The sequence below is a fragment of the Centroberyx gerrardi genome, chromosome 19, assembly GCF_048128805.1.
Source record: "Centroberyx gerrardi isolate f3 chromosome 19, fCenGer3.hap1.cur.20231027, whole genome shotgun sequence".
Lineage (NCBI taxonomy): Eukaryota > Metazoa > Chordata > Actinopteri > Beryciformes > Berycidae > Centroberyx > Centroberyx gerrardi.
In genome coordinates, this window is record NC_136015.1 from 1465106 (window position 1) to 1481872 (window position 16767).

Genomic DNA, 16767 nt, shown 5'->3' on the forward strand with positions numbered 1-16767 from the left:
TAATAATCATAATAATGATGATAAAGACGAAATATTCTATGAATTAAACCTAGTCATTGGACATATCTGGCTTAGAGTTCCGTGTGTTTTCTGGCCTACAGTAGCCGAGTCTGTAGGCTTATATGAGAGCATATAGCCTACAGTCTAAATCACTAGCCCCAAGAACTCGAGATGGCACTGTAAAATATTGACTAGAACTCGAGCTACTAAGGCGTCATTGATCAGACCATCAGTGAAGGTAATTCACATTCTAAACTAGCAATTCTCCTCACAAATCACAAACATTTTAGATAGTTTCCCCTTTCGTTGGCCTGTAATACTAAAACGTATGTCTGGGATAGCGGCGTGCGCGCTCCCGCGGTGTGCATGCCTTCCCCGGCAGGGATGCAAAATCCGGCATAACACCGGGGCCAGACCATAACTGTAAAGGGCCAGAAAGATTTGTATGGTGGAACCACAGTCTATGGGTGGAACAGACCACCACGCAGTTTACCTGACTAAGGAACATATTGGACTGCTGTATAACACCCCCCACCCAATACCCAATATCATGGCTGTAAAACAGCTGAATGTCCTCTGGGTGGAGCCTGCAGGCTGCTGGACCTCCAAATGGGAGGGGGCTCTGAGGTTTTGTTAGAGGGATAACCCAGAGAAAATGCTCAAATACGGTCTGTGTTTTCCTCTGAAGATCACTACGTATTTCAGCTATTGTCCTGTTTTAACCAAAAAGGCGGAAAGATTAGTAGCCTAATTGGATAGCAGAGTTACCTGCACGGCAGGAATAAAACAACGGAGACGGACGACGCTGTTGAGGAAACTATCCGCAGAGATGTAAGATCACTTTACCTGTCATTTTCTCTTCTTGACTCTTTATTCTACTAGTATAGTATGTAGTTGGGTTTTTAAGATTCATAGAAATGACGGCATTGCGCGTTCTCCCATCGCACAAACAGCAAGATGTCTGGTTGTATTCACCAACACAAAGCATGACCCATGTGAAGCCACATAACATGTAACGCTGCACGTTTTAACCTGCTGCACATCAGCCTGGCTTTCTGAGTTTGGATCGGAAAAACTCGGCTCGCTAACGGCAATATCAGAGTGCCTCAAAAGCAGCAGTATTTGAGCATGTTAAGCTGAACCCACACAATAGTGATGAACTTTGGATACCACGTGTTTCCTCAGCCTGGGGACTTGTGGGATGTTGTCCATGTTCTCTTTCTTCTGCTTGGTTTAGTTTTTAAAATTGCTGTTTACATCAGTTTGTTCCAGCTACGCAGTGGAAATCAAACCTGTGGTTGTTGGAATAACGTTTTAATTGAATAACGGGTTTGTAGGTTGCTGTCTGATAGCCTAATAAGAGTTAATTTCACCTCTGAGTGAAGCAAACATGACAGCCTACTTTGGTATGGTCTATGTAGTAATTGACCATCGACCAGGTCATACATTAGTACCACTATAATCTTGGATATCTTATTAAAGCCCTATTCAAAAACCCCTCAATTGGTGCCCAGAAATGGGAATTAAGTGGAAAATCCATCCTAAAACACTTAAATACTGTTACAAATGGCTATTGATGATTAGGCTAGCTTGCATGTATGGGTCAATTTTGTCTGGTGGTGTATTTTCCTATTTCTGTGGATAGCTGGCCAAACAAAGACTATTTCCAGTGCAGCTACAATGGAGTATTAGAGAAAAATAGGTTTCTATCTAAAACATCAACAATGAACATCAGGTTTTGGTGTCAGCCCCTCATTCAACAATCATACAGGCAGAAATCCATTGTAGAATAGGCAGGGATACCAATTTCTCAACAGACCAGAATGCAATGCAGTCACAAGATATGTTGTTTTGGGTAAGGGGAGTGGCCACAATCATAGACACGCCCCAGAGACGGGACTCGAGTCACATGACGTGGGCTCGAGTCAGGCTCCAGTCACAGTTTTAATCCTAGAGACTTGACTTGATGCACGAAGAGAAGACTTGACTTGATGATGACTTGAAAAAGTTTCTAAAGTCTTGACAAAAGATCTTGTGTCTGTGTAAATGACTTGGATTGAGTTGGATTGACGACTGAATTTAAATTCTGTTTTCTGAATTTGTATGGAATGACTGAATTTATTGAAGTTGAAACTGATTATAGAAATCAAACTCATGATGCTCTTACCAAGTTTTTATCCTATTAAAACCATATTGCATTGAAAAGTCCTAGATATTTAGTTTTCTTTAAGATATTAAATTGATATGGACTCTGATTTGTTCTGACTTAACTTGATGTTCTACATTTAGACTTGAGACTTGATATTAATGACATGGACTTGACTTGGACTTGATTTAGTAATCTACATTTAGACTTGGGACTTGACTTGAGACTTGTGCCTCAAGACTTAACACTGACTTGGGACTCGAGCAAAGTTGACTTGGTCACACCTCTGACACCCCAATGTCACAAACTAGTTGGCTAGCTAGAAACCCTTGAACAGGAATCTATATTCCCATACGCCCACCATTGATTGAAAGCAACAAGTTCATGCTATATCTCTGGGGGTTGGCGAAGGGTATTCTGGGAAATGTAGGAAATCTCTAACATAAGTAGAAGTAAACAAGGCAGGTTGAACAGTAAATTGCAACACTTTATCACAAAATAACTCCTGGAATGCAGCAAACATCTTATTTTGATGATATTTAACAGTGTAAGAGTACTGCGGGGGGATTTTTTTTAAGCCGTAAGTGATATGAATTATCGGAATATTCTTGGCTATGCAGGTGAAGTTGAGAGATTTAGCCTGTTCTGCTGGTGCAAAATGAGTTGGATGTTTGAAGTGCAAGAGAGTCGCTCACAATGTCTGTCCTTTTGAAACCCACCGCTCAGCGTGCCTATGAACCCTTGCTTGTTATGTGCAGTTGTTTAAACAGCTAGAGATTGGCCTAAAAAAACAAATGAAGAGGGGAATCTTTTTCATGTGCGTTTCAGAAATCGATTTTTTCTCTGATTTTTTTCTGCTGAGTGATGCGTGAAACAAGATAACTGTCCCATACTCACACTGTAGATTTGCTGTCTGTTTCTACTTAGTAGCTTGAGGAAGAACCACCGTGTGCCTGACTGTCACTTGTGGTTTCATCATTCTTATGGGAAGACTGTATGGTACAAGGAGAAATTTCACACCTAATTTGCAGAATTCATAAAATTCACACAGTCGAGCAGCTCACCTGTACATAAGTCTTTTAACACTAGAAAGATCAATGGATTTTGGGGTAATAAAAAACCCCAACAAGCCATCAATTGAAAGGGGTAAAAACAATTATAATTGTCCTTGTTTGAGTCTTGCAACACTGGTTTGCATACTTGTCAACTCCCAGGAGACTCCTGATTTTCATGGCTGATGTTCTCCCGTTATCTAATTTCTCCTGATTTTCTCCCATATTTTGATCTAATTTTGAAAACTGCCCATGTACTATACCTGTTAAAAATAGTAATACAGAGATAGAGATCAATACAGAGATACAAAAACAAATTTAACTGTCAAAAAATTATGGGCAGCTTGAAAATAATGATGAATTGATGATTAGATGAGGAATATAATATCCTGAGGAATATAGCCTAGACCATTTAACAGGGGAACATAATAAGGATTTGTGTCTAATCATTATTCAACTGATTTTTCTTTTGTTCCCCCTTGTTTTATTTTATTTGGGTTTTCTTGTTGTATCCTGGAATGTTTTGTTCATTTCTATCGATGTAACTGTTATGTATGAAATCATAATAAAAATAATAGCAAATAGTAACACATGAAATCTAGGCCCTATACTATCACTGCTGTTTCCGAAGGGTCACAAACTACGTTACACCAAAAATGTAGTCTCCATGGTTACCTTATTAGCAGTTCTCATTTCTGATTACCGAAAACACCATTAGGCAGACTAGACCGCTTCTTTTTTGATTGGGATTCTGTGAGAGTGTCTCACATTCAGACCAATATCTTTTTATCTGGGAGAGGCTTATTTGATTTAGGCAAAACAGTGTAATGTTTATGGTCTTAGTAAGCTACAGATAGCGGTGTAAGATCCAGATGCGTCTTTAAATTACTAAAACAATTTTGTTTAGCAGGTGCTCCTGTTCCGCACATGTGTAGTATTGTAATATTGTAATTGTAGGCAGTTGTACCCATTCCTTCTCCATTATTGTATTAGTTCAGTGGAGGTTGGAGCCAAATGTACAAACCTTTACTGTGTATAGAAAGTTCAACTTAAATTGCATAATGTAAATAGTGAAATTATATTTAATTATATTAACTGATTTGTATTTAGTTTTAATTTTATTGATTTTAAATACATTTTTTTTAATAAGAAATGAAAAGATGCAATTACGTACTGTATTTAAATTATTTTATGCAACTGCCATGCCAGCCCCCCCCCACCCCCCACCCCCGTTTTTTCCTTTTTAAATCTACCGATTTCTGGACTCCAAGGTTGGAGAGTATGCTGGTTTGTACAGAGTGGGTCTAGGAAAAGTAATGGGGGGACATTTTGAAAGCTGAGATATTTCAGTTCTAACATCCCAAACAGCCGTCAGTTGACTGTGGTTGGGCCTTTCTGGTGTTAAACTTCCACAGTGGTCTACACCCATCAGAAGTTTGCTGAGTGTTATGCTGCGTTCCAGTTAAAGTCGGAAGTGGTAATTTCCCAGTTGGTATGTCATAATTATAACCTCCGTATGCTCCAGTGATCCCACTCAGAAAAACCAGGGGAGAAACATGGACACCCGCAAGATTTTATTTTGCCCAACATAAAATACTGTTCCCCATGCAACAGCTAATGTTATAGCAATGATATTTAGCAATGTTAGCCAGGTAGTTGGCATAGAAAGTTAGCAACTGTACATTCCAAATCTATATGTTTAACCATTTACCATACAGGTGTTTTGATAGATTTAAGGCCATGCAATGCTGAAAAGTGAACTCAAGTCTATTTTGAGGATTATAAAGAAGTAATGCTGTGTAGTGTTTCCAGTTTATGCCACCATGTTGACGTCAGATAATTTCATCTCAGAAGCCTCAAGGTTGACAAATCTTGCCCTTGTTCCTACATGGAAGTCTGACTTGAAGGGCCATTCCAAGTGCACTCATTGTATTTTTACTAGTGGGAAGTTGGAATTTCCCACTTTCTGATATCTCTGGAACACAGCATTACACCTAATATATGCAAGAAGGGGGGTGTTAAATATGGAGACATACACATTAAACCAGGCACACATCAATGCATGCATGTTCATAAGTGGGGGTCATAGTGCAGGGCCAAAGCCGTCTGCTGATTTTGTTTCACTATTTGGATAAAACCTTGTCTCCTCTTTGTTAACATCTCTCTCTACCAGTACAACAGCTGTAATGTTTTGGTTGTGGTTAGTACTGTCACCTCACAGCAAGAAGGTTGTGGGTTCAAATCTCCGCCCTGGTCCCTTCTGTGTGGAGTTTGGAGTTTGTATGTCTCCTTGTGTTTGCGTGGGTTTGCTCTGGGTGCTCCGGTTTCCTCCCACAGTCCAAAGACATGCAGATCACTCTGGATAATGATTTGAAGTGTGTGTGGCGTGGCGTGTGTGTTGGGGAGACTTGTAACATGTTTGGGCCTAACGAACATTGATATTTGATCGTTGAGTGCTTTTTGAAAATGTACATCCCTACTTCTTTATCAATACCTTTTTTTTTAATTCTCTGGTTGATAAACATGCTCCATTGGGGAAAAAAACTGAAAAGACATGGTTTACTCAAGGAAAGCAAAGCAAACCCCCCCCCCCCCCCCCCCCCCAAAAAAAAACAATCAGGTTTATCAAAAAGTTTTGTGGGTGTTCCAAATAAGAAAAGTCAAAATACATCAGTGTGATACCCTCAAATTAACAAAATTGCACCCACCCAACACTACCTAGACAATAACAACTGAAAATGGTGCTGGGATTATTTGTTTCTGGGGAAAAGCATCCTTATTCCTACACTTGACCACATTCCGTGAATGGAATGTAACCTGCAGGGTTGAGTTGTCAGTCATGAAAAGCATATTTATAGTCCCAGTAGACTGACTCAGTGTGATGACTCAGCTTAATGATGCAGTTTAACCAGAAGATGTGGCACCTGTCCAGACAGCTTGCCATACAACTTGTCCTAATTTCTATAGGGAAACGCTGACATATCTGTGTTAATCCTCATGCCTGCAGTGTTCCTCTAATCCTGTTGTCAACACTTGGACCACAGGTGTATTGGACTAGAGCAAGACTCTACACTTGCAAGTAGTGCTAGTAGAGCACCTGTGGCCCGAAATTGAAAAATTTTAAGGGCACAGTCAAAAATTTAGGGACACAGTCAAAGTGCAATTAGTACTGTAATGTCAATGCAGCACTATTATTATACTAAACAGACACACGGAAACATCTCTTCATAATTATAAGTGACGTGACAGAGGACATTAGACACCTCAATTTATAAAACCTATTTCCAGTTTGAGGGTCCCTCAAAAAGGTGAATATTAACTTGTGTCCTACAAAGTAATGCAGTGCCAGATACACACTGATTGTCCCACCTGTTTAACATAATGCACTGCAGCCAGATACAATCAAAATTGATTGTCCCACAATCAATGTGAAACAAGCACAGATCTTGTACAGGCCCACAGCGCCCTCTAGAGACCTCTTAAAGAAGTGTGGATGACTGGGAAATACAAAACAAAAACATTGTCCAATAGGCTAATGTAGTGCCAGATTGTGCCAGATTGTCCAACATTGTCCAACATAATGCACAGCCAGAGACAATGGATATTGATTGTCCCTCACACATAAACTTTTTCGCTCATTCCAGGTCGACTTGCAAGACGCAGCAGAAGTTGGCAAGCAGCCAATCATAGTGTGAAACGTAATTAGCATACAACCATGATGGTCAGGCACAAGCACATACAAGACTAGTGGCATTTGGAACTTGTCATTTTTTTTCCATGGCGCAGCCGAGGGCATCAAGAAGCATATTCAGGTCAGCTCAACGCTTTGTGAGATGGCCTCTAGAGGGCGTCTTTAGCTGCGAGATGCAGTGTTTCCCATACATAGGCAAAATCGATCTAAATCGTTCTCAAATGCGCTTGATGTGCACATCACGTTATGTCTGTCATTTTGCGATGCACAGACTGCACAGATGGCTAACGTTATTACCTTAAAGGGTATTTAACCCTTTATACTCTGCAATAGAAATGGTCCACCAGAGCCTACACTGGTATTTTTGCTTACTGTGATGAATGTTTCATATCCCTAAAATCTGCACAACCCAAGCTAAAAGGCTATATAAATCAATAAACCATAATAACTGGAAAAAATATTGAAATTGTGTCAAATTAAAAAATCTGACAAAATTGGACATGTTTTGACCAAAATTTGCTAAATACACACACTAAACATATTTAGCCAAAAAATTTGAAAATGTAAGGAACATGAACAAAATATTTCTCAACACTACAAAAATGTATTTGAACTATGTAGGCTACATCTTTTAGTTTTTGAGATATGCTCATTTTTGTGAGCAGAGCGCAAAGGTGTTTTTGTTAGTTTTGGCCCTCCCATCCCGGCGAAGAGGGTAACAGATGTCTGGAACACACCTGCCCACTCTCTGTTTCCTCTCTGCCCGAGAGAGACACATTAGTATTTGGCTAGCCAATATTAGCAGTTAGCGAGCCAATATTAGCAGCTGGCTGGCCAATATTAGCAGTGGCTAGTCAACTGCTAATGTTTCTCCAGACATTGGTTATCCTCTTCGCCGGGGTGGGAGTGTCGGTGGCAGGAGATGTTTCAGGGGTAGCGCAGCTGAGAGCGGAGCCGACAAGTCAGGCTTCCTCCTCGGTCAGACCAAGGAGGTTCTATATTGACACCTGGCACATTAGCGCACTAAATAGCCGGGTGTGCCGGACCTTTTCACCAGCAGACACGGGCGTGGTACAACTTGATGACGTCATCAATGTCATATACGGAAATGGATGCAACATTAGATCTCTAGAACATACCTAATCCGCAACTCAATAGATTTTACCTCTCTCCCGTACTGGCTTACGGCAGAAAGGAGGCGCCTCAACCAAACCAGGAAGAAAACAGAGGCAGTTTGAATGCAGGCTAGTTGCTTAGATTGAACAGCGTGAATCTAATCAATATGGCAGAAAGTGGTAACATGGCAGACAGGACTCTAACTGCTGGACCCTCTGCAACAAATCAAAAGAAGAAGCCTTTAAAGGTCCCATATTTTACACTTTCCAGTGTTTTATTTTATGTCTTGAGGTCCATTTAAAAACTGTTTGTGTGGTGTCATGTACCAAAAACACTCTAAATCCATTTTTACAAGTTCATTTTCCAGCATCGTTCTGAGCCTTACCAACATGGGCGTAGGAAGCACGGGGGACAGGGGGGACATGTCCCCCCAGATGCTTAAAATGTCCCCCTCATAAAATAAACCACGACATTGTGTTATTTTGCCTCCGCATTGAAAAATAAACCGCGGGACTTCTATTTTGAAAAGCCTTTGACTTCATGCAATGTGGAATGAAGTTGAATGAAGTATCTCCATATGAAAAAAGGGCGCCACAAGAAATAGACTTGATAGGGCTTCATATCGGTGAGGAGCAGCCAGCAGCCAAGGCAGTGCTCCAAACTGCAGCCAAAAACAAAGCTGCATAGATCATGTGAAGAGGTGTCACTCTGGCCCTAAATTAAATATCTTGTAATTACGTGTTCTGTTCTGCAATATTAAAATCATTCCACTGACTTTTTGGCCTGCAAAACGACAATAGAATGATATTAACTGTGTAGAAAAAATAAATATATTTATATTGTGAGCAGAGTGATGCCTCTTCACTTGATCTGATGGAGCAGAGCAGTTAGCGAGCACAGGGCCGTTAAAGTCTCAATCATAATGAAGAAATTCATGGTAATCAAAGGCAAGATGTCCAATCAACACTACTGGTCAGGTGCTGATAGAGAGAGAAAAGAAAAAAAGAGGATGTGCAGCAAATGAAAGGTATGATATTGCGCCAAGGAGGAATAAATGTGTAAAAAGTTATATAAAGCTAGTTTTCATGACTGTCAACAACAAAAGGTCAATAGCTTTGTTGCCACTGCTTCCAGAAAGCACAGACATCTGTCCGTCAGTTATGTAAAGACAATACTTTGTCTATTTGCCTCAGTGTCCTGTATGCTTGTAAGTATGTAATCTTTCTCTGATATTATTACAGCACTATATTTTTGTCTGTACTGATTTTTAAAATGGCGAGGTAGGTTAGGCCTAGTTGTTTTGCAGCGAAACTTAAACTTAATTCTTCACCATATTGGATGGCTTGCATCTTGTCCCGCATGGCTCATTATCCTACTGTAATGGAACAGGTACTGTGCTGGCTTTTTGTATGTACTTTATAATTAACATCTTTTCAAGGTAAAGCCAGTCAGTGTTGTAGCAGGGCTTGGAGAAAAAACACACTTGGCTCTTAAAAAGGACCAGTGCACCGCAAAAAATAAATGACTAGAAACCAGATAATATCAGTGCAGTTAGTTGGAAGGAAAATACAACTACATAAAACACTGTAATTCGAAGACGGAAATTATTATTATTGTTATTGTATTATTATTAATGAGAAACAGGCGAAACTAGATAGATTGGCTGAAAGCACATAAAGTCTGATCTGTCACTTAGCACCTGAGTCATTCTTTCTTTATTTTCAGATAGCCTTTTTAAAAGTTACTAGAAATGAGTATTGCAGAGCTGTTTTTTGAAAAATTTTCCTCCTGCGGAGCATGCCCCTGGACCCCAGTAGTCAAATCTGTCCCCCCCCAATGGCCAACTGCTTCCTACGCCCATGCTTACCAAGAACAGGCTGTTTTTGTTGCTGTGTCTTTAAGGCTCATTAATATTAATAACCCTCTGTTCTGATTGGCTAACCGTTTCAAGAGTGAAACGTGAGACACCACAGCCCCGGCAGCTAGAGGTAGGGAAAACTCTCCGGTAAATAAACAATGGCAACCACTTTGAAAAAAACACTTTGTTAGCCTATTATATACTTACTCGGTGTGTTGCTCCTCGGGCTGGGCGATATCGCAAAAATCTTTATCACGATATAAAAAAATTTTATCAGTCGATATATATCACGATATAAACTAAGTCATTTTTGTCAGGCTTAAAAATTATCTTTTGAATGAAAGCTGAAGATACCAATGTTATTTGGAGGCTTTTTTTTTAAATTTTCAATCAGCAGAGAACATGAAAATGAGGTCTACTGTTAAGTGCCTGCCAAAAAACAAATGCAAGGCAGTACAATTTAAGAAGTCATTATATATAGTCAGTATATATCCTTTGTGCAAAATACAGTATTTACATAATCATTAAGATATTGAATGCCTGAAATCTAAAATCTGCCAACTCACATGATTTACAAAGATTCCTTCTGAGCTGACGCTCAAACCTCTCTCCAACGGTACATTAATTTCTTTCTCGCACGTGTAGGATTTGTACAGCAACACCGCAATGCGAGGCAGGGCTGCACTTGAAGCGCTGGTGCTGAGCGCTTTGGCAGCACCAGGTGAGCGCTGGAGCAGGGAACTGAGACGATGTCTCCGGGTGTTGTTGCTATGATAAACGTTAGCCTAGCTAACGTTAGCTACAAAACGGCTACAAAAGGATGCCGGTTCTTGGCCCCGCCCCTGCTTCATCCTCATTGGTTGGTAGAACTCTGAAGTGACATTGATGAGCGGTGCTTCAGACGAAGTTGAAAAAGTTTCAACTTGACAACAGGTCCAGGCGCTAAAAAGAGAGATGAGGTACCTGTTTTGGGTCGTAAGCGCTGAAAGTGCAACTTTTCCATAGGAAATAATGAAGAAACAGCGCCAGCGCTTCTTTCACAGGTCTTTGGTGTAACCTACTTTGTTCCAAGGCTTTCTCTCCGCTGTGTGGACTTGCTTACTTAACCAACCAAGCAATGATTTCTATCAACCTTTCTATTGCGCATGTATTATGTTTATATTGAGTATAAGTTCTATCACGATATCATAGATATCGTTATCGATTAATCGCCCAGCCCTAGTTGCTCATGTGTACTTCTCCTGTTTTGTCTTGTTTGTTTTGTCTCAGGTGGTCATGGAATGATCACTTTCTTTTGAGAGGAACTAGGCCTACTGGCAATTAGGGATTTGGTTCTGCTGACTCAACGCCAGTTTTTAATAACTCCACGGATTATTTTAACATCTTAATACTGGGAGCCGCGGCCCTCCTTGGAAGACGCTGCCGGCGAGGGAAGAGAGCGGGTGCCTTGGTGTGCTTCTGAAAGAGAGGTCTACGAACACTGCTCCCGCACATGTTTCTCTCTAATCTACGTTCTCTCTGTAATAAAATGGACGAGCTGCAGCTCCTGCTGAGAACAAAAAAGGATTTCTCCCTCTCATCTGCCCTCTGCTTCGGGGAGACTTGGTTTAACGTGAGAATCCCGGACGACACACTACACCTACTGGGATTCCAACTGGTCAGAGCAGACAGGGAAGCACAGCTGTCAGGGAAGACGAAGGGAGGTGGAATATGCCTCTTTATTAATGAAAGCTGGTGTAGCGGTGTCACAGTGCTGCTAAAATCATGCTCTCCTGACCTGGAAACTCTGTCAACTGCAAACCGTTCAGAATTCACCTCCTTCATTCTGGTCGGTGTTTACATACCACAGCAGGCCTGTGTGCGCGAGGCGCAGCAGCAGCTTGCAGAACAGATTACCAGCGTGGAACGTGAGTACCCAGACACTCATCATTTTGGGGGATTTTAATGGAGCAAACCTGAGAGATGAACTTCCTAAATACAGACTGCACATTACTTGCACTACCAGGGAGGAGAGGACACTTGATCACTGCTGCACCACACTAAAGGACTCCTATCGCTCGGTCCCCCATGCGGCTCTTGAACTTTCTGACCACAATATGGTACATGTCATTCCGACATACAGGTGGAAGCTAAAAAGTGCAAAGCCTGTTGTCAGCACAACTAACAGATGGACCAATGCAGCCATTGAAGAACTACAGAGCTGCTTTGGCTGCACGGATTAGAATGTCTTTAGAGACACTTCCAGCAACCTGGATGAATACACAGACACTGTGATATCCTACATTAGCTTCTGCGAGAACAGCTGTATTCCAACAAAGACCAGGATTAAATACAACAACAACAAACCCTGGTTCACAGCTGAGCTGGCAAGGCTACGCAAGGAGAAGGTGGCAGCATATAGGAGTGGGAATAAAATTCTCTTCAAGCAGGCCAAATACAGACTGGTAAGGAAGATCAAAATTACTGAACGGGACTTCACTGCAAAGTTAGAAAACCGTTTTTCAGCCAACGACCCATCAACAGTTTGGAGGGGCCTGCAGGACATCACTAACTACAAGAGAAAGAGAACCCCCCACCCCACAGACAACCTCCATTTATCAGAGGACCTGAGTAGGTTTGAAAGACCACAGCTTAACCTGGATCGCCTCACCACCCCCCAGAATCCACACCTACTAGCAGTCCAAATTGAAATATTGGGACAAAATTATCAATAATTATCAATATTTTGATTATTATTATTATTTTAGAGTATAGTCAACAACAGTTCAATTTTCAGTAGTCTACTTCTAGGAGAGTTTTAATTTTGGCTTTGTCTCTGCTGAAAAACAAAGCAATCCTCTGGATTGTTCAAAAATCTGTGATGGTTTTATTGGTTGGAATTTATGTATGCCTCCGGGTACATGATGATGTCACCACTAAGGATTCTCTATTTTATTGTATTTTTACTTCCTAAAACAATTTTTGTCTTTTTTTTTTGGCATAAATTGTCAAATAGGTGTATGCTTAGAATGAGGCGACAGATACAATAGGGATGTCACGGTGACTGGTTGCATACATTAGTGAACGATCACTACTATTTTGATTTAAAAAAACAAAACAATTTTATTATCATTCTTAACAAACACGCATTATGTGACAACTTATGTACTGATGATCATTGTTCAGTGATGGAGTAAATGGTGTATCAAATTACAAGTCTTCCCTTCACATTATGTGACCATTTTTGTGTAATACGCAAGGGCAAATAAACTCAAATTAGTTTGCATTGCGATTGAAAGTCAACTGTGCTTACTCAGCAACTCACCTTACTTGTACGCCAACAAAGTAGGCTATACCAATAAATACAGGGAGGAAGGCAGTGTAGTGTGCAGTCATGGTTTGCAGTGAAGGAAATAAATTGATGTTGCTAATGGACTTTGCCTACTTAATGGACTTAATGGACTAACTGAGCTAAATACCAACATTTTCGATAGGCCATGCTGATATTATGTCTTTAACGTCCCCTTAAAGCTGGGGACACGTTACACGTTTTTGAAGCCCGATTTGCCAATGATTTGAGATCAGGCAGTGTCTGTGGTAGTCCAGGGTCACGCTGTTTAGTCGCACCTGTAATCATTATGTGTGTGGAAGTGAAAGACTCAAATCTCTCTCCTATAATCCCTATGATGATGAACATGCGCAATGGCTGAGCCAGGAAAGAAAAAGAATCCTGAATGTCTCGTCAATCTTTTTTCCATGCAGATTGCAGCGCAAACCACAATTGCTGCAAGCCGTATGGGCTGCACATTTATTTTTGGTATCAAAGTACAAAATACCTTCTGTCAAGTGCAGGTGTACCACAAAAAATCTTATTCTCGTGAGAGAACTGCGGCCGTTTATTGTCAGTCTTTTGTATACGGTCTATGGTCTTTTGATTTGTGCTCCTCAGAGACAGCCATTGTTGTGTGTGTGTGTATCACAAGCGAGTGGAAATCTGCAAATTTCACTTCACTTCACTTAAATGTGCGCTTCTCAAGCTCTTCTCTTTGGAGCAAGCATAAAATCATGCAAGTAAAATGAACTAATTGTTACAACTTAAGCTGGGGACAAAATCTGTTAGTGTCCCCAGCTTAAGTTGTAACAATTAGTTCATTTTACTTGCATGATTTGATGCTTGCTCCAAAAACATTCCTCATTCATCTGTTGCTTTTGGCCAACAGATGTCACAGATGTCGCAGATGTCGCAGTGAGATGCTGTGTTCAGCATGACATGATGACGTCACAGTGAAAATAAACTTGTACTGTATATGCTGGAGTTTGGGATTTTTTTTAAGGTTTTACAGTCAAGGCGGGGTGTTCTTTTGTTAAGGCAGCTATATATGCTTGTCGAGCGCTGTGGGGAACCCTGAATGTCTTGCACCAGGCTATATTTTAAATGACCAAACATCAAGGTAATATAAATTAGCAAAGATTCGGCAAATTTCCATCAGTGATGGATCACCAATCCCTAATGTATTCATCCAATCACCACCCTTTTCCTCTACTTTGCTGCTATCCTGCAAACAAGCTTCCTCCCACTTCCCTGACTGTCTCTCTGTCTGTCTCTCAGATACAACAATGGTTCGCTCTAGAGACCAGAGGAGATGGCTTCAGCTGCGGTACCCGCCCCTCCAAACGAGTCTCTGACACTACGGACAAGCATCAGACACTCATCCATTTATCACTTGCCCTCTGACCTTGAATGTAGTTGAACTCCAACTCCTTCATTCCTGCTGTAATGGAGCACCACAGCCTGCTGTCCCTCACAGTGGCCTTCCTGGGTTTACTGAGCCCATGTCTGATGAGACTGACTCCCCGAGTCTCCTTCCTTATGGGTGAGTAAAAACTTAAGGGAACACAGAGTTTTTGATAGATTACCCTGTTGGTAAACTTTAGCTATTAAAGATGTACTCACCTTAACACTGTTAAAAAACGGCTATTGGCAATGTACCTTGCATTCCTGGGTCCATTTTGTTTTTTGGTGGTGTATTTTTCTTATTCCCGTGAATAACTGGCCAAACGTAGACGATGTGACATAACATTGAGATATTTCCAGCAGAATTGAATAGGAGAAATTGATAGAAGAACGTTTTTCAGCTATCTAAAACATCAACGGTAAACATCAGGCTTTGGCGTCAGACCCACAGAATAAAAGAGCAGGGGGCTTCTTTCTAGACTCACCATTTTGCACCAACGTTCAACAATCACACAGCGAAAAATCCATAGTAAAAGAGGCAATTTCTTCACTGACAGTAACCTCAATAATCCATAATGTAATGCAGCCACCAGACATGTTGGGTTTTGAGCATAGCCGCCTATGACACATCAAAACCACCAACGTGGTGGTTTTGATGTGACCAATTATTGATATGCATTAGCAAGGCTTATTTATACATATTTTATATCATAACTCATATTCATATATTATAATACAAAAACTCAATTAGGTTCACATTGCGACAGCCATCTTTTTTTTGTAGTATCTTTGACTGATTGATAGATAAGTCCAGCCAGGGACAACGGTGTCAGTGTGAAAGGCGGCATATGATTGGCTTGGATTCCGACAGAGGGCAGATGATTGGCCAGGAGCAAATGGCCCTGAGAGAACGCTGATAGAAATCCCAAGATCTGTAGCACTGATAATGAAGCATTGAAACTTTGTGAAGAGAGTGTTGTAGCTTTACATGTAAAGGTTTTCTGATTTCTTACATGTAACCATTAATTAGACTAATACAAACAGTATTAGTCTAATTAAGCAGAAAAGTCTTCAAATTCAGTCAGCTAAGCAAGAGAAGAGAGGTTCATGTGGTACTTTTGAACCTTGCCAATGCATTTGGTTCTGTACCACATAATCTATTCGATTTCTTTAGGGTTCCAAGTAGCATTAAGAATCTAGTTGGAGCATATATTCAAGATATTCTGATGCATTTCACAACAACAGAGTCTACTATAGCCTGGCAGCATCTTGACACAGGAATTATGGCAGAGTGCACCATTTCCCACTTAGCTTTCACTATGGCAATGGAGGTAATCATTAGGGCATCAAAGTGGGTAGAATGGGGGGGAAAGGCAGCAGGGAGGGTACCTCCCACCCATTAGGGCATATATGGATGATATGACTACCATAACGACTACAGCTCCTTGTACAAAAACGTTGCTGAGTAAATTGAATGATAACGTAAATTGGGCTAGGATGAAAGTTAAACTGAGTAAGTCAAGGAGCATATCCATCGTTAAGGGGAAGCAAAGTTTTTACAAAGATGAGGAAGCTATACCAACAGTTCTAGAGAAGCTTGTCAGAAGTCTAGGAAAGGTGGTATGATACACATCAGAATGACAGGGAGCAGGTTCAGGAGATAAGGCAGCAGCTAGTTGGAGGCGTTGAGGACATAGAGAGATCAAGGTGGAGAAGCTAGAGAAGCTGGTCAGCTCATATGTCAGGAAATGGCTTGGAGTTCCACGTTGCCTTAGTAGTGTAGCTTTGTATGGGGAAAGGAATTCTGGAGCCTAGCAGAGGAGTTTAAATGTGCAAAGGTAAGGTTGGAGATGAAACTGACAGAATCTAGGGATCCAACAGTCAGGAGTGCAGCATCTACTGTATTAGCAGGGCGGGCAGTCCAACAGGTGCAGTCAGCACTAAGACATAGGGATATTGTTGGGCTGGTGCAACATGGGTGGGGCCTGGGAAAAATGCAACATTTGTGGAAAAAGGCAACTTTGTCAGGGAAGAGAAAAATGGTTGTAGATCAAATACATCGACGGGAGGCAGCAAGGTGTGCCAAGGCAGCGTCTCAGACAAAGCAGGGCCAGTGGATGAATTGAAATGAACAGGATATTTTTTTGGCAAGATAACAGTACTATCTTTCTTACAAGGGTGTTCAGATTT

The 16767-nt window shown here is 41.0% G+C and overlaps 1 protein-coding gene across 1 annotated transcript in view; it reads left to right on the forward strand.

Annotated features, from left to right (window-relative positions):
- The first annotated feature begins 693 nt into the window (after window positions 1–693).
- sema4ab (sema domain, immunoglobulin domain (Ig), transmembrane domain (TM) and short cytoplasmic domain, (semaphorin) 4Ab) overlaps window positions 694–16767 on the forward strand; it is a 39663-nt gene continuing 23589 nt past the window's right edge. Inside the window, exons 1-2 of the mRNA XM_071910603.2 lie at window positions 694–831; window positions 14452–14716. Of these exons, the coding sequence (XP_071766704.1) occupies window positions 14620–14716 (97 nt within the window). The 5' untranslated portion in view covers window positions 694–831; window positions 14452–14619. The remainder of the gene's footprint in view (window positions 832–14451; window positions 14717–16767) is intronic.